The sequence below is a fragment of the Phalangium opilio genome, unplaced genomic scaffold (genome assembly GCF_054372755.1).
Source record: "Phalangium opilio isolate 3A_F unplaced genomic scaffold, DU_Popi_V2 ptg000041l_1, whole genome shotgun sequence".
Lineage (NCBI taxonomy): Eukaryota > Metazoa > Arthropoda > Arachnida > Opiliones > Phalangiidae > Phalangium > Phalangium opilio.
This window is the reverse complement of record NW_028324165.1, coordinates 2,041,361-2,066,166: the sequence shown is the minus strand read 5'-3', so window position 1 is coordinate 2,066,166 and position 24,806 is coordinate 2,041,361. Positions and strand designations below refer to the sequence as shown.

Here is a 24,806-nt window from a genome sequence, read left to right as displayed (position 1 = left end):
TAGTTCACTGTTCACTACACTCCCTGTATTGGGATATGGTTCTGCGTGTAAGAACTATCCTCGTTTCAAGTGGCTAAATTATTTTACCCACTTCTCAAGATATTTCCCAAGAAAATTCCAAAGACATTTCTCAAGAAAATTCCAAAGATATTTCCCATGTAAATTCCAAAGACATTTCCCAAGTAAATTAATTCCAAAGACATTTCCAGAGTAAATTCCAAAGACATTTCCCAAGAAAATTCCAAAGGTATTTCCAAAGTAATTTCCAAAGACATTTTCCAAGTAATTTCCAAAGACATTTCCCAAGTAATTTCCAAAGACATTTCTCAAGAAAATTCCAAAGACATTTCTCAAGAAAATTCCAAAGACATTTCCGAAGAAAATTCCAAAGATATTTCCCAAGAAAATTCCAAAGATATTTCCCAAGAAAATTCCAAAGATATTTCCCAAGAAAATTCCAAAGATATTTCCCAAGAAAATTCCAAAGATATTTCCCAAGAAAATTCCAAAGATATTTCCCAAGAAAATTCCAAAGATATTTCCCAAGAAAATTCCAAAGATATTTCCCAAGAAAATTCCAAAGATATTTCCCAAGAAAATTCCAAAGATATTTCCAAAGCAATTTCCAAAGAAAAAGAGGCCAATATTCCCCAATTTCCTAAAGAACGCCTTAAGGATTTCCAAAGAAATTTCCCAAGGAATTTTCTTAAGAGTTCTTAAGAAGATTTTTGTAAGGGTCATGTTAGGCAAAGACTATGCTTTTTGCCCAGGAATATCAAAGGTACCCTTATAAACTGGCCTTTTTTTAGTAAAAATAAGGATTAAAATATGTTTTAGCTTAATCCGTAGGATGAATTGGGGATTATACACGAAACCAAAAACCTTGAGAAGATTGTGTACCCATTTGAACGTTTCCAATCTAAGGGTTGTTTGGTTTGGTTTACACCTCCAGCTAACACATCAAAAGAGAAGCTTCTAAACATGACGTATCAATGTCACCAATGCCGTTCTATGAGGATTCATACCATTTACACAAGGAGGCCTGGCTTTAGACTCACCCAGTGAGTCATGCCTCCTCGTGTATCACCTGAAACCTGGCCTCCGTGTGTAAGTGGTATCAATCCTCCTAGTCCGTAAACTATATATATAGTAATCAAAAAGAACATATATGTATTTATTTACTTATTGATTAACCCTAAAGGTATATAAAAGATCGTAATAAGAAGAAGCAACAAGTGACCCCGAAAACTAAGCTGAGAAGGCAAGCTGTTAATTCTAAATGTCGGATGAGCGTCCTTACTCCGAAGTCCAAGAAAAGGCGACTCCTTCAAAACAGACAAAATAGGTTTAAACTAACAAAGAAAATTAAACTGCTTGAAAACAAACTAAGACAAACGAGTCTTCAACTGAGCGAAAATCAAGACAAGAAAATGAGGGAAGTTGTCAATGAAATTAACCTGAAGGGACATGACGATCTTGAACATATTTTTGAAGTAGCAATGAAAAAAAAACAAAACTGTGGGATTGGCTTTGAAAGCGGCGTGGGAGATGAACAGTAAGAGAGAACCAATCAATGACTTTCTGAAAGATCAAGAAAAATGCGTCCAGGGTTCGAACGGAAATAGGTGGAGCCCGCTAACTTACAGCTAGGAGCATGAATAGGAAGGAGAGGAAAACAGTATGCTGGGGGGTTTCCAAATTCAAGTCCTTGGGGGTGAGGGGAAAAAATGAGAGGTGAGCTAGTAAGATCTCTACGGCGCAAATGCGGAACTCGGCCGAGTTTGTAGTCTAGACAGAGACTCTCCAAAAGTAGCCTAGGCTTAGCAACCAGCTGGCTTTTAAGGTTAGTTCTGCAAATTATTATGGTGTACGTGAAGAAATGTTCCTATTTAAATTGCCAAAACAGTACTAAATTTAAGGATCGATTGGAAATGACCAATGTCATATTCCATCCTTTTCCAAAACCTAAAACTAAGTTAGATCTTTGTGAGAAATGGATAGTTGCCACTGGAAGGACGGATTTAACTCCCGAGAATATTTCTAAACGACATTATGTATGTTCGTGTCATTTTAACGGCGGATTAGTACCTTTGGCAAATTATGGTGTTATCGACTGGATGGTAAGAAACTATATCTTTAAATAGGGCAAGGTATAATGTATTAATATAGTTTGTGTATGTTTAGTGTAATGATGAAAAGTCACTCAGCCACCCGATAGATCTATCGCTAAAAAAATCGCCTGTTGAATTACCAGTAGCCCAGAAAAAGGTTGAACGGCCTAAACTCTATTTTGCCAAGAATTTTGGGTCAGAAGGTAAGAAACCTGGTTGAAAAAAATAGGATTGAATTGGTGTTAAAATAAACAAAATATTTACTAGATTTTGATGAACAATTTTTTAAAATGAACGGGAAAGAATTGGTCGAAAAAACACGTGAAAATATGCACAAGTCTTTTTCTTTGCCTCTTAAGTTACGCAGTGTATTTCAAGAAGCTTTACCTTCAATTGAATTAAGCGATGCTCTCATTAAAAAACTATCTGTCCTCAACGAAAGGCATATAAAAGATAAAGCCTCGTTCATGGTACAAGCTCGGCTTTTAGGAAATGATTGTCAGCTTCTTGTTGAGTTGCATCGCATTTTTCAAAGGATGGATTCGTTTAGTCACCTAACGGAAGATGAACTGGACTCATTACTTCCTAATTGGATAAGAAGCTTTTTTGGAGAAACTCTCCAAAAGTGGGTTTCTTTAAAGCCAGACTGTATTTCAAAAGAGCCCGATGCCCATCTCGTTTCTAAACGTTTTTGTTCTTTAAAAGAACTAAAGGAAAAAGAGGATCAAGTCCTTCATCATATCGGAGGATACATTATGAAAAAAATCTCAAAACGATATCAAGAAAAAGAATTAATGCCTCTTTTTGAAAAATGTATTTCCAAAGAAGGTGAACCTTCAAGTAGTTGCGCAACGTGGACAGAGATTCTGAGCAGGGGTGGTCTAATACAGCTGACAAGCCAAGGGTTTAATTTTATCAAAATAATGGACCAAATTGCGAAACCGTATTTTGAAAGTTCGGTACTTTCTGAAAATGTCAACAAGAAGAATAAATTAAAGGACGTACTTTTAAATAAAAGTAATGTTAACGAAGAATTTAACAAGCTTTGGGGTGGAGAAAATTTCTGTAGTAGGGATAAAGCAAAAGGCATTCTGTTTGATACCTACATTAATTGTCGAGGAAAAGCGTTGCAAAACTATACGAAATTAAAAATGAGTGAAGCCCAAAGAGCTTCTTTAGCTAAGAAAAAAGGATTAAGAAAATCACTGAAAGAAAATAGCATTTGCTATTGCAAATTAGGAAAACTTTGATTTTCTTGTATGAATATTTTTTATTTAAGGTTATGTAAGTTCCTATTTTTGACAGTATGTTTTAGGAAACTAATGGATATTGAGCATTGTTTTAAATTTGTGATAATAGTCAGCTAACTCTGTGATGTTATTACAAGTACAGAAACATTGATTAAAGTGTTTATTACTTAATAATAGTTAACATTTTTTACACTTGGTTGTGTTCCCTACTTTGCTCTGGTTTATAATAGGCTGCATTATCTTAAATTTCCTTTCACTATATCCAAAATTTAATAAATCAGGATTTTCATTACAACCCGTTGATCGTCGGTGTTTGCCAAAGTGCCTTTCCAGTGGGTCTTGATTAAATTTGTCAGTCAATACAAACGGGGCTCCTCTTGAGAGCAGAAATTTTATGGCCCCGACGATTGAAAATACTAAGAAACAATTAAGGTTAATTTAAGTTAACGACATGTTTTTAATTAGTTAACCTGTTATATGTAAGCCTTCCAACGTTTCTCGGCTAAGCTGCATTTTTGCTTTTCCTGCTGCTGGAACATCTAGGCTTTCAGCTTCTTCTTTCCACTCTTTCAGGTAGTTTATGAAGTCCTCTTCTAACCACTGTCAATAAGAAAATCTATAATTTAAATTTTATTTGAAATATAAAATATATATTAAATTAAGTACCTTTAACCGATCATCCGTTTCAGATTTAAAGGCGTCTAAATTTGGGTTTCGCTTGCGTCTACCTTGACCCAAGTTGCGTGTGTTTAAAATATCAAAAAACTTATTAAAGCATCTTATAAATTTTACAGTTTCAGACGCTTCAGGACCAACTAACTGTTCTATAGCAGCTGCAACAGTATCACTTAAAACTTGTGTTGCTAGGTTAACTTTCATGGCACGAAAAGGGCCAAGTGTGATATGGTCTAAAGTTAATTTAGGGCACAATCTTAATTGCGACGATGAGTCTTTTTTAAACATTTCCTCTATATGAGACCACAATAAATGTTTTCCTTGTTTTTTCATATAACGCGTTTTCTTAAACCCACTGTGGAATAAGCAATTTCTAACGGTTTTGATTAGATGTGGCGGATCAGAAATATAGAATATTTCACGAGGGTTAATCCTTGAGGCATACGGATTCCTCGATTTATAAGCGACACCCTTTTCCTCGTCAATATCAGTGCTCATTCTGACAAATTTTTGGTTCACCGCAGATTTATCACACACCACCGTTAATATTTTAAAGCCGCTATTTTCACAAATTTCTATAGCTTCGTGCATTATAGAGTATAACTCCTCGCTTTTCATTTCATGGCATGGAAAGTAGGCCAAAATGTGTTTGAAATTGGTCGTAAGACCTCTGACCATAATAACCATCGCATGAGATGCCACTGGTAAATCGGATGTTATTTCACCAGTTTTCTTTATCTCTTCCGACTTAAGTTTGTCACCAGCGGCGTTTAAATGCGTAAACCCAACAATTTCTCCAGTGTTAACTTTGTAAACCAGATCTTCTTTAATCTTCATTTCATCAACCACAAGTGAAAAATATTTTTGATGTTCATCCATATTTTCTAAATCTATTTTAGCTTTCATTTCAATGACTGCATCTTCGGTAAATCCACTTTTACAAGATAATACAGACGTATATGTGTATAAAGTCCTAGGCGATGGCAATGGAATAACTTCTCTGAAAGCTTCATAGGCTGAGGTTGATTTGCTTTTCACATACGAACACCAACTTATGATCGCAGGGTGCCACTTTTTGGGTCTTTTATGGTTCTTTTGCATTAATTCCAACTGTTGTTTCATCAATATTTTCAAAAAGTTTAATTTACTTAAGAACGGCTTATCCTCAGATATTCCTGAAAACAGGCTGCCAAATGGTTCTACATTTTCTTTGCGCATTAGTTTTTCAACTTTTCTTTCAAGTTTCTTAATTCTGTTTCTTAAAGCTCGTTTTTCCTTTCTAAATTTGAGCAATTTTTCTTGGGTTTTATGGTTTTTTGAGTATTTCTTTTCTCTTGACATTCTCTTTCTTAGCAAAACTCTTAACTGTGCACAGTTTTGACATAAATTGCTTATAATATCACCACTAACAACGCCTTGGCAATTTGGTGAATGTAAAGCGTTAGAGTAATGATTTAAAAATTTACAATTTAGTTTTGTTTTTGAAAAATCAACAAATGGTTGTTCGTGGTTTCCGCAACATGGTTTATGCGTATCCAAAAATTTTAAAAAACAAAATAGTTTTTTGAAAGTATCAAGAGTTCCAAAATGTTCATAAAGCTGTTCTTGAAAACTACTATTAATGTTTTTTCTGTAGATATATACTTGAAACTGGAAGAGGTCATTAATTGTAATACTAAAACCAGTTTCGTCAAAAGTAGCGGTGCTAAATGCTACCAATTCTCGAAAATTTGGCTTTCGTGAAACCATCCAAAATAAGATCTGCTCCTTGTTATCCAATTGGAATTGCAAAAATGTAGAATGCAAATCTTCTAATGATGCAAAAACTCTATCAAATTGGTTAAGCGTGTCATTCTTTTCCCCTTCCATTTGTTGTATAATTGTATCTTCATCTGTGGTTAAACTAGCTTCTGTTACATCTAAATTAGGTGTGGTAACAGTTTCTTCCAAGGGCATAGTTATATCTTCCACTACGGTACAAACAGTTTCATCCAATGGTACATTAACCGCTTCGATGTCAGGAGTAATAAATACAGGTTCATTTTCATCAAAACTGGCTACAGTGACACACTCAAAGTCTTGTATTGTAGAATTAACAAAACTAGAGGTCATTTGGCTAAATGAATCTCCAGGCGACGCTTCTCTTGGATCCTAATATTTAATATTTAATATATGAACTAAATATATGTTTACAATAGGACGGTTTATAGTTATTTATACTTACAATCATATATTTTTTTGGGTGATAGACCATAGGATCTGGGAATTCAGTTGTGGGTCCTTTACTACCCACGAAATGTTCTGAACATATAAAGTGATGCCTTTTAATTCTATCCACACTTAAGAAATCTGGTCTACCACAAGAATTAATCCAACACTTGCATTTTGCTAACTGAGTTTTTGGTTTTGGAAAAGGAATAAAAAATATTCCTTCCATATATTCTTTCCCAACTGCCAGACTATTATTCAGGCAATCTTTATAATAGCAATTTTTATACTTAGGCATTGTTATGGTAATAATTTTAACTATAGAATCGGCAAAACGCGTTACTGTCGGAAAGAAACTCGGAACCACTTCCCCAGTCCGATAAGGCTAAGGCTTAGTGAAACAAATTCGAGGTTAAGCAGACTACAGAATCGCGAGATCTGGCGAGATCACGCGCCTGCGCGTTAAAGCTCAGTCACTCTCCTCGTCTGAGACCCGCAAAACGAGAGAAAACGCGCCTATTTCTTAACGTTAGTCGGCGTCTCCTTCCTATTCATGCTCCTAGCTTACAGAATAGCATTAGCTGTATATTCTCGGTCACCCGCTGCCTATGAAGCCCTAGCTTCATTTGACATTCTGAAGTTACCCAGCGCTCATACTTTACGCGATAAAATTAGAGAAATTCCAAGTAAATCTGGCATTGACTATGTTCACCTTCAAAAAGAATCGGAGAGATTCGATGAATTTATAACAAACAATCCCGTTTATCATAATCCACCAAAGGAGGGAGCACTAATCTTTGACGAAGTAAAGGTTATTGGTAAAATGATATGGAACTCAAAAAATGGAGAGTTTATGGGGTGCGCGGTGGATTCAACCAATTGTGCTTCTCTAGAAGATCTCTTCAAATTCAAAACTGCTTCAGAACTTCTTGAAGCAGAGTATGCACTGCAATTTTTGTGGCGTTGTACGGCGACAAAGTTTGATGTCATTGGCCCATACTTTTTGTTTGAAAAGCCAGTGTCGCACTCGGCAATTTCAAGCTACACCCTAAAGTCCATTTTCGCGTTTCATAGTGTAGGCTTCGAAGTCGGAGTCTTGGTCTGTGATGGAGGGAGCAGTAATATGACATCTATGAGGAAAAGCCTTAATATGACCAGAGCCCAACAACCATCGGTGAACGCTGATGGATCGCTTGATTTCCGGTTTAGTCCGAAATTTAAAAATCCTTGCGTCAGAGATGCCTGGATTTACTGGGTTGTATGTCCCACCCATCAACTTAAGAATATGATCAATGCTATGCATAACTCGCAAGTTGATGGGACTAGAGACTTCACAAAAAATGGTATTCGCTTTGGTTGGCAACAAATAAAAGACATGAAAAAACGGGAAGATCATCGTGCTGATTCCTATGAACTGGTTCAAGTGAAAGGTCTTTTGCAATCACACATCGATCGAGATTCCTGGACTAAATTGAACGTGACTCCAGCCACTATAATGCAGCAAATGCCAGTTTTGGGAGAACTTTACAACTATGCAAACCCTATGTATGAAGCACCGCCTGTTGATCGACCGGAAGTAACAACTACCTAAAAGCCTGCCATAACATCTTTGAAGAGGGTTTACTTTCCCATAAGCCTGTTTATGGCGTAAATTCGGATCCTGTAAAATCCATGATAATGGGCATGAAGATCTTTGAAGATTGGGCCACTGAAAGAATTAAGGAAGATACAAATGTATCGATGACGAAGAATCCCAAATTTCTGGCTTGGCAAACTTGGGAGCTTCTTCGAGTTGCAGTTTATGGATTTATAGACTACATTGAAGACTTTACCACTACTCACCCAGGACGTTATGTTTACCCAGTTCGGATCAGTGGCTCTGCAGTGGAGACATTGTTCAGCCAAATGAAGTACGTAGCCGCTGGAAAACTCACAAGCATAAATTATAGTAGCGCCAGAAGATCTCTGTTGATTAAAGGGTGTACAAAGACATTCCAGAATGCCGAGGCATCGTATCGTAAAGTAGGATTAGATATTTGCAATGAATAAATTTAGCGTATAAATAAAATCAATAAAAGTTACGAATTGAAACAAAAACATTTAATATTGACCATTTACAATTTCAAATAATCACAGTTTTGACAGATTTGTTTTCAGATAAGAACTTACTTAAACTTTTAACAAATGAAATCTAATATTGACGAATTTAAATTTGAAATAATCACAGTTTTGACAGATTTGTTTTCAGATAAGAACTTAATTAAACTTTTAACAAATGAAATCTAATATTGACGAATTTAAATTTGAAATAATCACAGTTTTGACAGATTTGTTTTCAGATAAGAACTTAATTAAACTTTTAACAAATGAAATCTAATATTGACGAATTTAAATTTGAAATAATCACAGTTTTGTTATGAGATATCACATATAGGAACTTCGTAACAATTTGAACAAATTCATTTTAATTTGAAATAATCAGTCTTGTTTTAATATAGGAACTTGTTATCACAAAACAGGAAATATCATTAACCAATTTCTTCATGTTTGAATTAGTTGTAAACTTGTGATCGTCAAAATCATACCGTCCTCTAATCGTATTGAAAATCGTCGCAAATTTTTTTTCGGATTTGTCTGCCTCGTTTTGAAACTTGAATAGGTGACGTTGCCAATTGTGGAAGTGGGTTATGAGCTGATGTTGATGGATCCTGTTCACGAATTTCTGATTGTGGAACTGCGATATTAGCCTGCTGCAATTGCCTCTTCTGGGTTTCGTTCAAGGATTTTAGAAATTTATCTGTTTTAGCTTTGGTTTTAGCTGCTTTTATTTTTCCCGATTTCATTCCATACAGCATACAACGTAATGTTTGTCCTCCAACTCCTCGTCTCCCTTTTAATTCATTTCTTCTTCTTGCTGCGGCTCTAATTAAATCCGCAACTTTGGCATGAGTTATTTTTCTTTGGAAAATAACCCTGTATTTTTCCAAATCGGCATTTTGAAATTCATGCTCAATAATTTCTGGTATATTTGAGACAGCAGAATGAAATTGTTGCTTTAACGATTGGTTATTTTTGACAATTGCTGTTATTTCATCTGTAAAAATTATAGGATTAAGTCCAAATAGACAAAAATAAAGCGCTGTGGTTAAGAAAAAATTACTTATAACTCTAGATGGATAAGCGCTGAGCCTCCACTTTCGGTATTCGTCAACCACGATTTTGCATATCTTGTTGACGTAAGGAATTAGACTCACATCAGCGACAAATAAACCACCTTTGTTTATCGCATCTATGGCTGGTGGGATGTCTTCTTTAAAGAGATCACGGTTGCGCAGTGAAAGGCTGATTTGATATAAAGTGTGGGCCTCATCCCTTTGTTTTGCAGTTAAAAGTTTTTTCCTTTTTTTCAGCCTCCTAGTAATTTTCATGCCAGCTTTATTTATGGACCATATTTCACCCATGGCACCCCCAACCAGTCTATTCATTGAGTATAGCCTATCAGTTTGAAGGTGTCTGATTTTACATTTTTTGGCTGGAGAGTTTGGTATGTTTAAATCGTAACTTCTTTCGAACTTTTGCTGATTATCAACTTTTAGGCTCATTTCAATATCAGTTTCTCTAGAAACCTTAGCTTTGGCATCTAGTACTTTCCAGGCAAACCAATGGATTACCTTGGAAAGTTCTGATTCAAATTCTTCGTGGCACACAATAACTGGGTGAGGCTTATCATTTTGGAACAATATATCATGTACCCAGTTGTTCCAAGCAAACAAAAACGAGGAATACCCACATTGTTCTTTTTTGTATTTTGATTTCAACAAATCATACTGGCTACACATATCTTCGAATATTTCTTTTAAACTGCCATTGTTTTTCATGCATTCTATTGCACCTTTAAGTTTTCCGTCTTTATCAATCAGGAAAAAGTCATCCTTTTCGTAACTTTCTAAAATGTTTGCTAAATTCAAATCTGACATTTTGACAACTGTGCCGATTCCCGACTATCTAAATGACTAGATTATATTGAGCCTTGGAATTAAACTATAGCAGACGACATGAAGATAAGGAAATAAGTGCACTATTTTTTCGAACCAACTTACGCATGTACCTTTTGTAAAACTACGCGAAAGTAACTCTCCGCGGCGGCATAAGACCAACTCTTCCCGTCGCTCTGTAAGGGGGACGGAAATCTTGAATCGACTATGGGGGAACTCATTTTTCACGTTGCGGTTTAAGCTTCTCGTTCTTCACTTTCTGGTTATCTATGCGCTTTTGCTATTATTAATTGCTAGAAAAATAAGAATTTTGAGGTGAACTGGAGTTGTTGTTGTTGAAGCGAGTCTTCATTGTCTCGGAATTAGGATTGCATTTTGATGACAATTAAACTTTAAATTTTCATCAGAATACGATAGATCTCCCGGAACAGATGAAGTTCATGGCAGAATATTTAAAACGATTCCTCAACATGAGGTAAATTTCACAGTTGAAATTTAATTTGACTATTAATTAGACTAAATGCCCAATACCTCGCTGTCTCCTTCGAGTAAATAGGATTGCGAAATTTTGGAAAATCCAAATTTTGCTAGGTGTTTTTATGTCACCAGACATAGCATTGCAATGGTGTGGGGTGGGGTGTGTGTGTGTGGCCCCGGACACACGAAAAACAAGCGTGGATAATACTGACTAAGTTAAGATCCACATACCACCTTAGAGCTCGTAATGTGAAAGAATTGCACAAGGAACTGCGTTATTTCTATACTATGAGTTAAAACAAGTTGTCTGCACCCTTGTTCAGAAAAGATCCTCTTCCGGCTCTTGGAAGTATTGGGAAAGAAATAAGATTGGCATTGTCAAAGAATTCACCGCGGCGAGATTGCGGGAACCATCAAGTTTAAGGTTAAATTGATGGACGGCTGTATCGAAGCCGATTTATTGGAAAGCATTTCAAATTAAAATCTTTTCTCTTTACTCCGGTTTTTGGGGTTACGTCGGACATAAGTGGGGTTGGTCTTGCTTGTTCCCTCACACCATCGTAAGAGTGGCAGTCTAAGTCTGGCGAATTTAAGCCTTCTTATAGGTACATTTCTTCTTGGTATAAATTCAGATTTTTAAGGATTCGTTTTTGAATATCTATAAAATATTCGAGAGCAGAAAAGTAACCCAGAAAATATGGCAAAACTATTTTTTTGGTAATTTCTAGTACTGGTCTTTCAATCACATGGATTGTTCTTTAAACAAATTAAGCTAATTTTGAATAGATTAATCGTGGCAAAGTAATTGAGTTTTGTTTATAATGGGGATCTCCAAAAAAGTCAAAACCAACTATTCGCACCCCCACACCCGCCAACTTTATTGTTTTATATCAAAGGCTCATTTGAACGTTTACTACGCAATGTTAAAAAACTAGCAGAAACGAATCTCAGCTTCCGGACTGTTATAAGCCAATGTTAACATTATGTTGCAATTAAATGTTCTCGACGACATTTAGGCTGGATTTCGAAGGGGACGATATTGAATTGGATGGCCTTTATGAAACGCCAAATTTTTTCAAGGTATGCGATTTTACCGCTAAAACACTCTGCGGAGTACAAAGTAATAAACCCTTTCAACGATTTTAGAAATCTCATGTTATGGCGTGGGAAGAGCGAAGCTCATTTTTTCAAAGTCGATTGGATCATTTCAATCCCTCTTCGCCCGTCTTAATGAGCAATATGATTATCGTCTCCTTCCCTAAAGTGATAGTCACGTCCAATTCTTGGTCCTTCTTCAATATGGACACCGAAGTACACTCTAAGAAATGGAAGTGTTAAAAACGTGTTAAAACGGTGTAAACACCGTAAAAACACCCAAGAGAGAGTTTTATTACCTTGACGTTTTAGGGGCCAATTTAAAGTGTAAATTCGGTGTAAAATAACACTATTAAAACACCGTTCAAAATTAAACATGAAAAAATATAATACTGCGGGTTTCTTAAATAAGGTCTTTCATTTTCATTAATGTTTTAATATTAAAGTCAATACAAACAGTAAAAAATTGTTGAAAAACGTAATTGTTGAACCTTTTTTAAAGATGATATTCATGAAAGAAAACAGTTTTATCCTTTAAATAAAATTAACAAAGAAATTGCTAATCTGGCGGTGTTGTACCTTCATAAAACTATGCTAAACGTGTTAGGCGACACTCTTACAGGTGTTAAGCGATACTCTTAAAAAACGAGACTAGGTTAGGTACTGGCCTCACAGTAGGGCCAGCTTGAGAAGCCAAAGTGGGGCACTTGCTTTTGTGACATGTTTTATCATTATTTTGAGAAAATTAGAGTACTAAATGTATTTTTTTTACCTCTCCGTGTGACGTAGTCCAGGAGAGGTTCTGTAACGGCCGTGTCTGTCTGTCTGTGTGTGTGTCTGTGTGTCTGTCTGTGTGTCTGTCTGTCCGTTGTTACACCCACGTGACCGCGTTCGCAGTTTGCGTATCGGAGCAAACGTGTTCGCCATTTCCGAACTGCTTTCACAGTCACGGAAATGGCTCCTCTACTTGAGTTCTCACACCACCATCTTCTGGTCTTCGTCCATTCCACGTGGACACCAGTCTGTACATACTGGCTTCTAATCACCACCATCTTCTGTTCTTTGTCAATCCCACATTGACACCCGTCTGCACTTACACTGGCTTCTAACACCACCATCCACTGGTCTTCCGTCTATTCCACATAGACACCAATCTGTATCATTGGCTTCTACTCCATTATCATCGTTTGGTTTTAGGATATACGCGGCGTTCAGCTAGGGTTACGAGAAACGTCTAGCCTCCCTAAGGTGGGATCGACCACCGAAGGTTTTCGCAATTGCGCTTTTTCCTTACTATTATAATGGAAACGAATCGTATATATACCCCAAAATTTGAAGAAAGCGGGAAGAGGGGTACCCTTCACTTTAAACGTCAATATTAGCAAAGTTTGAGAAGATAATAGGTATAACTTTATTTTAAACGATTTAACTATTATTAATGTTAATTATTTAAGATTAAAATAATTAAAAATAATTATATTTATTTAAATATTAAAGATAAACCTCTCGTGCAAAGAGAGATTATCATTGCCTCCTATATCTACCAAGGCCCGTGCATGCGATATATTTCCTTCATTGCCTCCTATATCTATCAAGGCCCGTGCATTGTGATATATTTCATTCATTGCCTCCTATATCTATCAAGGCACGTGCATTGTGATATATTTCATTCATTGCCTCCTATAAATATCAAGGCCCGTGCATTGCGATATATTTTTCAAAACAACAACAAAAATGGGAAGCTCCTCTCAGAAACATAATAATTTCTTTTCTCTGTATATGAAATGAAAATATGGATAATATTGCGCTCCTTTAATGGTATGAACCCTTGCCTGTTTATTAATATTTTACGTAGGAGTAATACGTTTTTAGCGAAGTCTAGAGAGGATAAACATAAGCGAGATTGTTTCGGAAAAAAATTACTGCTTCCACTAATGGGTTTATACTCCTTGTTACTGTTGTATAGAGTAATCATGATAAAAGCTTAAAAAATTACGAGAGGACAGACCTTTTTTATCCTCTTGTTCTATTCTTAATAAGAATATAAAACATTTATTTTGTATCAAAAAATATTTTTTGGTGCTAAGATTGCTTTAAAAAAATCCAAACGGTTAGGCATTGGTAAAAAAGAGAAATGATATTTTTCAAATCTAATGAGATAACGCCCACCTAGTTGAAAATTGCCCTTTTTTATCCGCGGGAGCCATTCTTAATGAGAATTTCGATGCTAGTAGGTTGTCAATTAAACTACCGGTATATTATTGTTGTTGGAAATTGGATATTAAGTCAAATTAGGTGGTTGTAAAGAGCCAGCAGGTTTTTGCCACTTCTTTTTGTGAGTATTTGATTTTTATATGTAAAATGGAGGAAGATAATGTTGAGAGTAAGGATGAAATGCGGAAGCGCAAAGCGCGGGAAAGGATGAGGGCAAAAAGGTCGACGTTTTCATTGGATACTTAAGGTTATATAATCTTCTCGACACGGAGAGGTAATATTTTGGTTTTCCCAACTTGTTGTAAAATCTGTAGTGCAAATTAGATTAAACGTGTTTCTGGTGCTCGAAAAACTCTTAGTGAAAAGAGATTATTAAATTTAACAAGAACGTCTATATCTACTGCTTGAATATTATAGCCTCCAAAACTAATTTAATACCCTATGCATTTGTACCAATTAAAAACTTTCTGCCTTTTTCAGAAGTTTATATACCCGTAATAATGACTTTATAAGCAACAACCCTCGCTTAACGAGGTATAGTTCTGCATGTGAGAACTTTCCTAGGTGATGAAGTTCTCTCAATGCTATGAATATAGCATTAATTGGTAATAATACTGCGGAATGGCGGATAATCAAAATTTAATTAAACAGGAAAACCATACTCGATATTTGAGTTATGCCTCATGAGTGGTCAAAATGTAGCTACTATAGTGTTTTTTACGTCATCGGTTTTGCACTTAAGTCTAGGAAAAGTATTAGAATTTCTACTACTATCCTAACAAAAGATCTCCCACTCTTAAAGGTGTGAATCGACACTCTGAAAGGTGCTATGCCGCACTCTTTAAGGAGTTGCACAACACTAATATGAGAGTAAAAGGTCACTTTTAGTGCGATATAAGAGTTAAAAAGGTGTTAAACTGCACCTCTGTTGCACAATTTTATACTTATCTTTGCCACCAATTGCTCAAATAAGTGTTATTAAACCCTTTCAGGGGTGTTAATGAACACCTGTAACGGTGTCAAATTTGGACCCATATAAACTACTTTTAAAGGTGTTAAAGCACACCCCAATTTCTTAGAGTGTACAATGTTTTTCAATCACAATATACTTGATAGCCAATTGAATTTCGTTCTTGTTTCATCCAGGTGCTGATTTTATTAGTGTTAACTTTGGTCCTTCTGTCAATTTTACTCGTCATTCACTCCATCGTAACCAACAAATACAAATCGGGGCCCACCAAGAAAGTTGCTAAGAAAATGGCCAAAGAAAGCTTTGAAACTTTGTGGGAAAACGCCTCGCTCTTATGCGCCGAACGTAAGCAATTATTTCATCAACAACGTTTAAAAATAATTGAACTTCGTAAAGGAGGTACAATTAACCCTCTTAATTACGAAAGTAGGCCGACGTTTTAGTCAGACGTACAGTGAATAGGATAATTTTGTTTTGTAGCGATTCCTGCTGTTCTGCCTCACATTACTTGTCGTCTGCTCGCTTCGTCGTGGCTAATCGGAGTGACTTTCGTTCTGTACTTCTAGGGTTGTTACATGCGAACGGACTTCTCGACGGAAAGCTACAACTGCATCGACTCTCTCTCGGACTTGATCAAATCGGGAATTGCGCCTGCATTTATGCGACAAGATGTTTTCAATTATATTAAAGATTGGGTGAATATTGTTCTTCGTGCTAAGTTCTCTATTCTTCTGACGTCATTGGTTGGTATCAGGCGGCAGGAGACCCAGTTGTTAAGGAATGGATCGACGCATTCGATGAGGAAAAAATGCTCAAGTTGGCCAAAGGTTCTTTGGATGATGCTCTTAATATTATTTCAACGGGAGAAAGAGCTCTGATCATAGACTCCGACTCCATGATTGGATCTTGATATTCCTCAAGTATTATCCCGAAGTGAAAGAGCTCATCGTTGCAAAAGGAGGTTTATACTTTTCGCAACAAGCTCTTAAATTCGACTACATACACTTCATTTTCAACACCTCTTGGATCAGAAGCATACCTCAATTGAATGCCCAACTGATGTCAGTAACAATTTCACCATAAAACGATTTAAGCCTTATGGCCTGTAATATTACAGGGTGGAACCGATGATCGAAAAGCAAGTTTTCAAGCATCAGGAACTAGAGTTAGAGTACTCTATTGAACAGATCATGTGGAAGAGGCCATTGAAAAGCACTGAAGCTTTGGACCTGAGTAGCGTCAGCGTTCCTTTCTATTTGCTTCTCATGTTGTTGTCAGGAACAGTAGCCGTTGTCATTACCGAAATAATCTTCTATTAACTCTCAAAATCAACGATTTTTGAAACCACACTTTAACATATAGGTGATAATTATACAATTAAGATTTGAGTTTGATTAACTGTCACTAAACAATATTTTAGTAAATTATCAATCGCAAAACACGGATAATCAGGTAGAGTTTAAAATGTCTAGGAATATGCATAGATAAAACAGTGGTGATAAATCATTGACTATATGAAGAGTGATGAGCACAAACAAAATTGAACAATCCAGTATAACAAACATATGTAAATTAGTGTATTTTACAGCCCATGCATTCTATCAGAAACAAGCTTCCTAGGGTCTTTACCCTGTAATCGTAGTTTTTCAATTTAATACTTAGTATTGTCCACGTTATATTCAAGGACACAATTAACACTCATTCTGTTTTTGGAATCTCGTCATCATTGATCCAAATCTATATTTTTAGCCACATCGTATGATGAACTGTTTTTGTTGTTGTTGTCGGTGGTGGTGGGTGGTGTCGTCGTGAAAGAGTACCGCATTAGGCAGTATAAAAGTTTTCGTTCGTCAGTGAAGGGAGAGTGAATGGGAGAGAATTGTGGTGAGGTGATATTTTCGTTTCGTGTATTTTAGGAGGAAGGGGATTTTAATAGTTAGTATAAGCATAGCATTTAATTGTGAATTGAGTTTTACGTTTGCTCGATGTATTTAAAGCGAGAGAGAGAGAGAGCATTATTTGATTGCCTTAATTTAAATGGGAGGTTTCCCACTCCCTTTAAATTATCTGTCACCCGTCGACAATAAGGATTTTACACCTTTCAATCACGCTCCCCTAACCCGTATTTCTACATTCAAAGAAATCGAGGGTAAAAATTTAAAATGGTCTTAAGGCACTGGGATATGACAATTATTGGGTGTTTTACCGAATTCTTTCTCTTTCAAGCGCTTCTGGCCATAAGTTCACGCTAGAAATTTATAAGATACGAAAAGTGTACGACGGCATAAGTCAATGTTGTAAACTAAAACTTTCTGTACGTGTATTAATTGAGCGTTAAGTACGTTATAATTTTAGTACCGTTAAAGGTAACTCGATCATCGTATGGGTAATCACTAAAATTTTCTGTTCTGATATTATGGGTTACTTGTGTGTAATCATTTTAGAATTGTTGTTTTTAGAATGGTCTTACGGGTAATCATTTTAGCAATGATATTACCCCTTTATTAAACATAGATATTTACAGTGTAATATAACTATTTTGGCACTAACCCTTTATTGAACATAAATATTTACAGTGTAATACAACTATTTTGGCACTAACCCTTGTAACCGTAAAATTAGAATGTAGGAAAGGGGGCCTAATTTCACGGCTCACAAAGAATTTAAATTAAAACTATAGAGAAACTAAGAAGTTCCCAGGTTCCAGTTTAAAGGATTTATTGTCCATGACTAACTATAATTACCAAGTGATCCATTGTAGAAAAGAAACGCAGTTCGTGGTAGAAATAATAATTTGTATTTTATTAGACAAAAAACGCGTCCGAACAGGAGAGCGAGCCACTGACAACTGCCTCCGTTACAGACGGAGGCGGGGGTTTTTATTCCCGCGATAAATGTTTTTTATACATTGACAGCAGTGGCGCTTAAGGCGCCACTTCGGGACAATTAACATTATACACAAATAAATGTAAAAAATTAAAAATGAACAAAGCAGACGACGCGGTTTTTCCCCGGGAAGGAGGTGCTTGGTGTGGACGGTTACACCCTTTATTGAACATAAATATTTACAGTGTAATATAACAATTTTGGCACTAACCCTTTAATGAACATAAATATTTACAGTGAAATACAACTATTTTGGCACTACCCCTTTATTGAACATAAATATTTCTTGTGAACTATAACAATTTCGACACTAACCCTTTAATGAGCATAAATCTTTATTGTGAACTATAACTATTTTGACACTAATAGTGTAATATAACAAATATAATAGTGTAATATAACAAAATTGGAAATCCTCTTTTATATATGTTCACAAAGCGTCCTTAAATTCTAAAATTTAACTTGAATTACTCTAATATTTCTAGTAAAATTAAAAGTAACCTTACCTTAAAATTCTAGTTAAAAATAGGCCTAAGTACTGGAAAACAACAAGTTTGAATTCGACCTTTCCCTATCTCTGTTGTTTAAAGCCGATGACGAAGTTAAAGTAATGAAAGACGCAAATGAAGATCCAGGACTATAGGGTGAGAAAATTGCGGTAATTTAGGAAAATAGTAAATTATGCGGTTGTACAAAGGCATATAGTACCCCAAGAGTATTTTCTCCGAAAATGAGCGGCGCTTCCGTTAATGCAATTTAGAATGGAGAAATTTAATGGATTGTTACATACACAGTTTCGGCCCATTCAGAGGATCAAATGTGGTTATTGTCCAACATATTTAAAATGTAAATCCATCTATTCATACACGTGTCTTTTACGTTTATGTAAGGTCAAAGGATACTTCCGCGCGCACGCATAGTCACACTGATCACATATAAAGGGTTTTTCACCGCTATGCCTTCGTTGATGTATGATTAAACTATTCTTGTTAGTGCTGGCATATTTGCACTGATCACACTTGTGGGGTTTTACCCCACTGTGAATGAGTTGATGAGCGTACAAAGCATTCTTCCACGTACTTGCATAGCCACACTGATCACATTTGAACGGTTTTTCACCACTGTGAAGGCGTCGATGTGGTTCCAAATGACTCTTCCGACTGCATCTATATTCACACTGATCACATTTGAAGGGTTTTTCACCACTGTGAATGCGTTGATGTTTGATCAAAGTACTCTTGTCCGAGCTGGCATAGTCACACTGATCACATTTGAAGGGTTTATCACGACTGTGAATACGTCTGTGTTTGATCAAAGCACCCTTGTCCGAGCTGGCATATTCGCACTGTTCGCATTTAAAGGGTTTTTCACCACTGTGAATACGTTTATGAATGTCAAACGAACTCTTCTGTGTGAATCCATGGTCACACCGATCACATTTGAAGGGTTTTTCACCACTGTGAATACGTTTATGAATGTCCAATGAACTCTTCTGTGTGAATCCATGGTCACACTGATCACATTTGAAGGGTTTTTCACCACTGTGAATGCGATCGTGCCTGATCAAATCACTCTTCCGCGTACTTGCGAAGTCACACTGATGATATTTGAAGCCTTTTCCTTCTTTACCCTTTCTAATGCGACGTTGTAGGCCCTTTCTATATTCAGTTGAATATTTGAACCCGGTTGTATGTTTCTTCTTCAATTTCCCTACAGAAAATATAAAATCACAAACATCATTTATAATTTAGTACCAAAAATACAATAAAATTCATGCGAACTTCATAAAAATAGGTAGTGCGTACGAAAACGCAGTGTTACAGATTAAAAAAGTGAGTTGATCAAAGGCGTTAGTGGAGGAATAAACGAGCATATCAACAAAAAGAGGTTGAAGATCAACTTAACTGGAGGAGAAACCTTGGCTAGAAACCCGAAAGGTTGTACTTTTAACTTTTCTTTGCTCTCAAATTCTCAAATTAATTTTCATTCAATCGTTGTAAGACAGGTTCATTAGAACTTATTGCAAGATGAAACTGTATGTGTAAGTATGTAAGACTGATTTAATAACAAAAATCCGAGGTTCATAATTGTTATGAATCGCTAAAGAGCAGGACTAGAACAGATGTGCAAACATTTCATAATTCTTATGAATCATTAAAGAGGAGGCTAAGACAGATGTGCCATGTGGAGGTTGGACAGTTCCCGTGATCTTATGCGTAACGATTATTATGGAGTTGCAGACTTGCAGGCAATCATTTGATGATGAATAGCGAAATCCCGTGAACATTTTGCGTAAGCCCCGCCCCTCGGAGGCTAGACGTTCCTAGTACCCCTAACGATGGTGAAGTAGAAGCTTATCTCAAATATACGAAGTAGATGGACGCCAGAAGGTGGTGGATTCAGAAGCCAATGCAACAGATTCGGTGTGGATTGGTACTCAAGTAGAAAAATTAACATGGTGAAATACAATTTTTATCGACCATCGGAAAACGTGAACACTTCTACATCCATAAGCAATATGCGAACGAGCTCTAGTGTAATAAAAGACAGACATACACAGAAACGTCCCAAACAGTACCCCCTGCAATGACATATGTCACTTGGAGAGGTAAATAGTAGCGTTGATTAATAATGTTTACCGAGGTAAAAAGTTAATAAACACCCATAGTCACACAGATCATATTTGAACGGTTTTTCAGCACTATGAACGTGTTTATGTGCGATTAAATGACACTTGCGCCTGAATCTATATTCGCGCTGATAATATTCTTCGTTACCCTTTGAAATATGACGTTGTACACCCCTATTATAACCAGTTCAATATTTGAACTTTAGAACCCCGTTGTACGTTCCTTCTTGACTTTCCCCACAGAAAATATATAAAAAACGACGTATATTGTCGAACGGTCGTATTTCAAACTTTTCGTTACTCTCAAAATATTTAAAGGATTTTTAGGGAATCAAATGCTAGGTGACGCTGCATGATGACAAGTTAAGTATTTTGGTCGAAATAAGTACCAGCGATGATAAGAAAAGAGTGAAGACCCTTGGGAAAGTTTCATTATTCAATTCAATAAATGTTATGTAGAATTTTAAAAATAACATTAAAGTGTGAAGGTTTTGTCCAACACATTTAAATATGTTCCATATAGGATATAAATGACATTTTACTCGACTCTGTAGCCTTCAAATCCATAGTATTCGCCTATGCTTTTTCCAAGTCTAGAGCGTTCTTCCTAAGGCACATTCTTCACGAACAAAGGTCCCCCCCATTTGTTAATGGCTTGTTGTTTGACCAAATTAATTTTCAGTGAGCTTGCAAAGAAACACTAATAACAGTTGAAGATTTTTTTCCTGGTTCGCGTTTTAATGTTAAGTTTTAGATTTTGAATTAATATAACCCAAGATTAGTTTTCATCTAAGTTTAAAGCAGAATTAGATCCTTAAACTGAACACTGATTTTCCGGCAGGCAGTTCGTGTCTCCCACATTCGCGATTTTTGAAAGATGATAAAAAAATACATTCGGATTTTATTAAGCAAATCGAGAGCGATCTCAGAGCATTCAAATGGAATACGCTATTAGACTTTATACCCAGAAGTCGGAAATAGTTGCTTAGAAATATGACTTCTCAATCTAGGTACTCAAGACTATAAAAAGATTTTATGACTTACCTGCAATTTCCGAGCGAGGCGATGAGGTTTTACCTTCTGGAATATTTGGAGCGACTTCTTCAAATGTCTCCGAATTGGACACCGAACTATTATTTTCAACTGCGATTGGAACTTCGGGTAAATCGCTTTCCATAGAGACGGAGGCCAATTCGGATAATTCATTTGGGTTCCGTTCTAGTTTAGGAACACACACTGGCACACACAATGAGCTCGGATCGACAAACAGTTCCACACTTTGATTTTGTCTATCACTTTCCTTCGCATCTGTCAAGGCGATTTTGGATTGGTTATCATCAAGATCGTTTTCTAGGACTCTTTCTAGTGAATCGCCTTCGACATTTGCATCAAGAGAAAGATCCAAATGTTTCTCGGTTTCAACATTCAATTCAGGAACACGAAATTTCTTCGATTGAGTCGTAATATCCCCAGTGTTCCTCTCTGTCGAGACACTTTGTGATTTAAGAAGAGAGTCGTTAATAGTAATATTGTTTTCAAGAGGCTCTCGTGGCGAATCGCTTTCCGTCTTCGTGTCAGGAGTCATTTCGAATTGGTTTTCGACCATAATTTTTGGTGAAGGCGCACATAGAGGCAAACTGTCACTGTAAATCGGTTTAGGGACACACGGATTCGTATTTCGCGTTATACACCCCATATTTTCATATTTTTTAGAGGTAATTTCAATTTCTGCGTTTGTATTGTAAACCTCCGCCACATATTGAGGTTCAAAAACAAGTGATTCTTGAATAATATCTTCTTTATCCAGAATGCCTTGGACACTGTGCACCACAATTGGAAGGGATAACTCTTGTGCATTTATTGCACAATCAATTTCAACAGGTTCAGTTTTCACGTATTCATCATTAGCTAATTGATGTATTCCACTTTTCTCCTATTGTTTAAACAATTAACAATAACTTTCATTCTTAAAGTAATTCCCTTTCCAATCGAGTATGAAAGTGAAGGATCTTGCATACCATCAGATCTTTGATTCTCCATTCCAAGTCTTTAATGACCCTATTGAGTCTTTCAATTTCGTCTCTTTGCTTATTTATCGTTAACGTAGTTTTCACTCTCTCTTTTTCCAGGTTTGAAATTAAGACATTACACTAAACAAAATGAGATTCCATTACAAAACAATCTTCGGACTTTCTTTGGCTGAACGTATTTTGAAGGGGCAAGCAAGAAAAAGGGGAAACCAATGACACACAAGAAGGGGGATCAGTAACAAAGGTTCTCTTTAATAACGACGGACATGTTACCAATCCCCTTGGATTAATTAGCCTTTAATTAAGAGACAACAGATTCGACAACTTATCCTGTGCATATAAAATTGGCTATGATCCCAAAAGGGTCTCATATTTTTGTGCTCCCCCTATGCTTTGAAAAATACCTCGGCTTCCAGTGTCCTAATTCGATCATCTCTAGCCTTTACTTCATTGATTAGATCATCTTTGCTTAAGTGATCATAGTTACAATTTTCCTCGTAGTCCATTTCCTAAAAACAAGTTTCAATAACGTCCAGATTGCCTAAAACAAGGAATATTGCAATAATTTCGCAAATACCTCTTTAATCGCGACTCTTTGAAGATTTACTAAACTCATTTCGGAATTTTGTAAAGAGTGTTTGTGAAACTGTAAATTTTCCCTAAAATAAAATAATTTTTCAAACTGAGGGTAAATCAAAAAAGAACAAATAGCAAGAAATTTTAATAAAAGCTAAGAAAACATGGCAAAGCTTAATTAGTTCTAAAGATTGTAATAATTAACACTGCAATTTTGTTCAAGAGTTATCTCAGAAACCTTAGTGTGACGTCGCCCAAGCTATTTGCCCATAAAATCTAAGAAGTACCAAACATGGCCGCCCACTGCCAAAGTCAATCGTCACAATCATGTGACCCTTTACCAAGGCACTGACGTCACAATTGAGATAGTTCTATTCCTCAACCCCATTTTATGAATACAGCAATTGAAAAGGCTTCATTCCTAAAAGCTATACCGATGTCCGATGATGGAGAAAATACTATGGATAGATGCATATTGACTACTTATGAGGCATAATTCAGATATTGAGTGGTCACGATTTCGTATGGTTTTTCTGTTCAATATTCAGCAATGACGGTACATCTCATATCTATGGTAGATCTCACATGCTTAACTAAACGCCCTATAGCTAGGACATCTTACAAGTTACACCAGTGGCTAAATGTGCGCCTCTTTTGTGGGGTAGAATGAAACTAATTTAAAAATATTGTTGAAAAGGAGGCAATAAACATGCGGCTAAATTGAAGAATAGCCCCTGCTCTTCCAAACTTAATAAATCATATAGCAAAAGAAAGTTTACGTCTTCCTCTATCCATTGCATATCATTATAAGTTGCGCAAACAATAATTAATGCGAATAATTAATAATATTTATTTAGCCTTGTCGAAGGCACGGCTTTATTGAATGGAGGGTTAAATAAAAAAACCTTGATATATAGGGACAAGTTTTGAATGGCCGAAATTTTGGCTTAATTGCATATGGTTTTTTTGGAAAAGGAAATAACAAAAACATGTGAAAATGGTTTTCAACCAAGAAAACCATAAACTACCTCCTTTTCCAGAAATTTGCCTTATTTATTTCGTTGTCTAGGTTAGATTAGGTTAGGTTTGGTTTGGTTAGGTTCGTATTTTTGAAACTCCGACTCTAAAAATCAATTTTTTTAAACTTCCCTTTATTTGCGCCGAAACATTTTGCCACCATATTTTTTCTCACATCAAACTACATCGGAAAAACAAAAACAAAAAAAAAACACGAGCAGGGGCTATTCTTCAATTTTGCCAAACATGCTAATCAGCAATAATTTGAAAAAGGTCATGTTACTCAGGGGTCAAAACATATATACCGACTTTAGTAATATTTTGTAAAAGGAGGGAATTTTTCAATAAGTTTGGATCCGTTTTATGCAATGTTGACATCTAAGTTGCATTATATCGATTATATTCATCACTTACCAGCTTAAACGTTCGACCATAACACGACATTCTTTGACAAATTCCATCACTCTTTGCACAGTTTCCCTGTTACGATAACATACGAAACATTTTAATAATAATAAAAATATGTACATAAACAAACACTTAGGGTCACTAATGTACATTATCACTTACCAGTCAGGGATGATATGAAATTAATATGAACACTTTTCCGGGAAATACTATTTACTTTTAAATTTACTTTTGACCAATTTTTACTGAATTACCCCAAATTCTA

The 24,806-nt window shown here is 36.0% G+C and overlaps 4 protein-coding genes across 7 annotated transcripts; 1 reads left to right on the top strand and 3 right to left on the bottom strand.

Annotated features, from left to right (window-relative positions):
• Window positions 1-1,525: 1,525 nt before the first annotated feature.
• On the top strand, window positions 1,526-3,535 carry LOC149679283 (uncharacterized). 3 transcript variants are annotated; one of them, XM_089834972.1, is made up of 4 exons: window positions 1,526-2,120; window positions 2,185-2,314; window positions 2,379-2,736; window positions 2,817-3,068. In XM_089834972.1, the coding sequence occupies exons 1-4, from the start codon at window positions 1,863-1,865 to the stop codon at window positions 2,917-2,919; spliced, it is 849 nt and encodes a 282-aa protein (XP_089691098.1). In that variant the 5' UTR covers window positions 1,526-1,862; the 3' UTR covers window positions 2,920-3,068. The 3 variants fall into 3 exon arrangements, with proteins under 3 accessions (XP_089691098.1, XP_089691095.1, XP_089691096.1); XM_089834969.1 differs by having other exon boundaries at window positions 2,379-3,535; XM_089834970.1 differs by having other exon boundaries at window positions 1,963-2,120; window positions 2,208-2,314; window positions 2,379-3,535.
• LOC149679282 (uncharacterized) lies at window positions 3,507-6,568 on the bottom strand. Its single transcript, XM_089834957.1, has 4 exons — window positions 6,261-6,568; window positions 4,028-6,187; window positions 3,832-3,961; window positions 3,507-3,777 (listed from the first exon to the last, which is right to left on the bottom strand). The coding sequence occupies exons 1-4, from the start codon at window positions 6,540-6,542 to the stop codon at window positions 3,539-3,541; spliced, it is 2,811 nt and encodes a 936-aa protein (XP_089691083.1). The 5' UTR covers window positions 6,543-6,568; the 3' UTR covers window positions 3,507-3,538.
• Window positions 6,569-8,832: 2,264 nt separating this feature from the next.
• Window positions 8,833-17,625, bottom strand: LOC149679281 (uncharacterized). The gene is made up of 2 exons (XM_089834973.1): window positions 9,405-17,625; window positions 8,833-9,338 (listed from the first exon to the last, which is right to left on the bottom strand). The coding sequence occupies exons 1-2, from the start codon at window positions 10,219-10,221 to the stop codon at window positions 8,836-8,838; spliced, it is 1,320 nt and encodes a 439-aa protein (XP_089691099.1). The 5' UTR covers window positions 10,222-17,625; the 3' UTR covers window positions 8,833-8,835.
• Window positions 17,626-18,631: 1,006 nt separating this feature from the next.
• Window positions 18,632-24,755, bottom strand: LOC149679280 (uncharacterized). 2 transcript variants are annotated; one of them, XM_089834967.1, is made up of 7 exons: window positions 24,704-24,755; window positions 24,548-24,613; window positions 23,118-23,199; window positions 22,945-23,049; window positions 22,529-22,660; window positions 21,555-22,443; window positions 18,632-19,591 (listed from the first exon to the last, which is right to left on the bottom strand). In XM_089834967.1, the coding sequence occupies exons 2-7, from the start codon at window positions 24,592-24,594 to the stop codon at window positions 18,738-18,740; spliced, it is 2,109 nt and encodes a 702-aa protein (XP_089691093.1). In that variant the 5' UTR covers window positions 24,595-24,613; window positions 24,704-24,755; the 3' UTR covers window positions 18,632-18,737. The 2 variants fall into 2 exon arrangements, with proteins under 2 accessions (XP_089691093.1, XP_089691094.1); XM_089834968.1 differs by lacking the exon at window positions 23,118-23,199 and having other exon boundaries at window positions 22,945-23,081; window positions 24,704-24,742.
• Window positions 24,756-24,806: the final 51 nt, after the last annotated feature.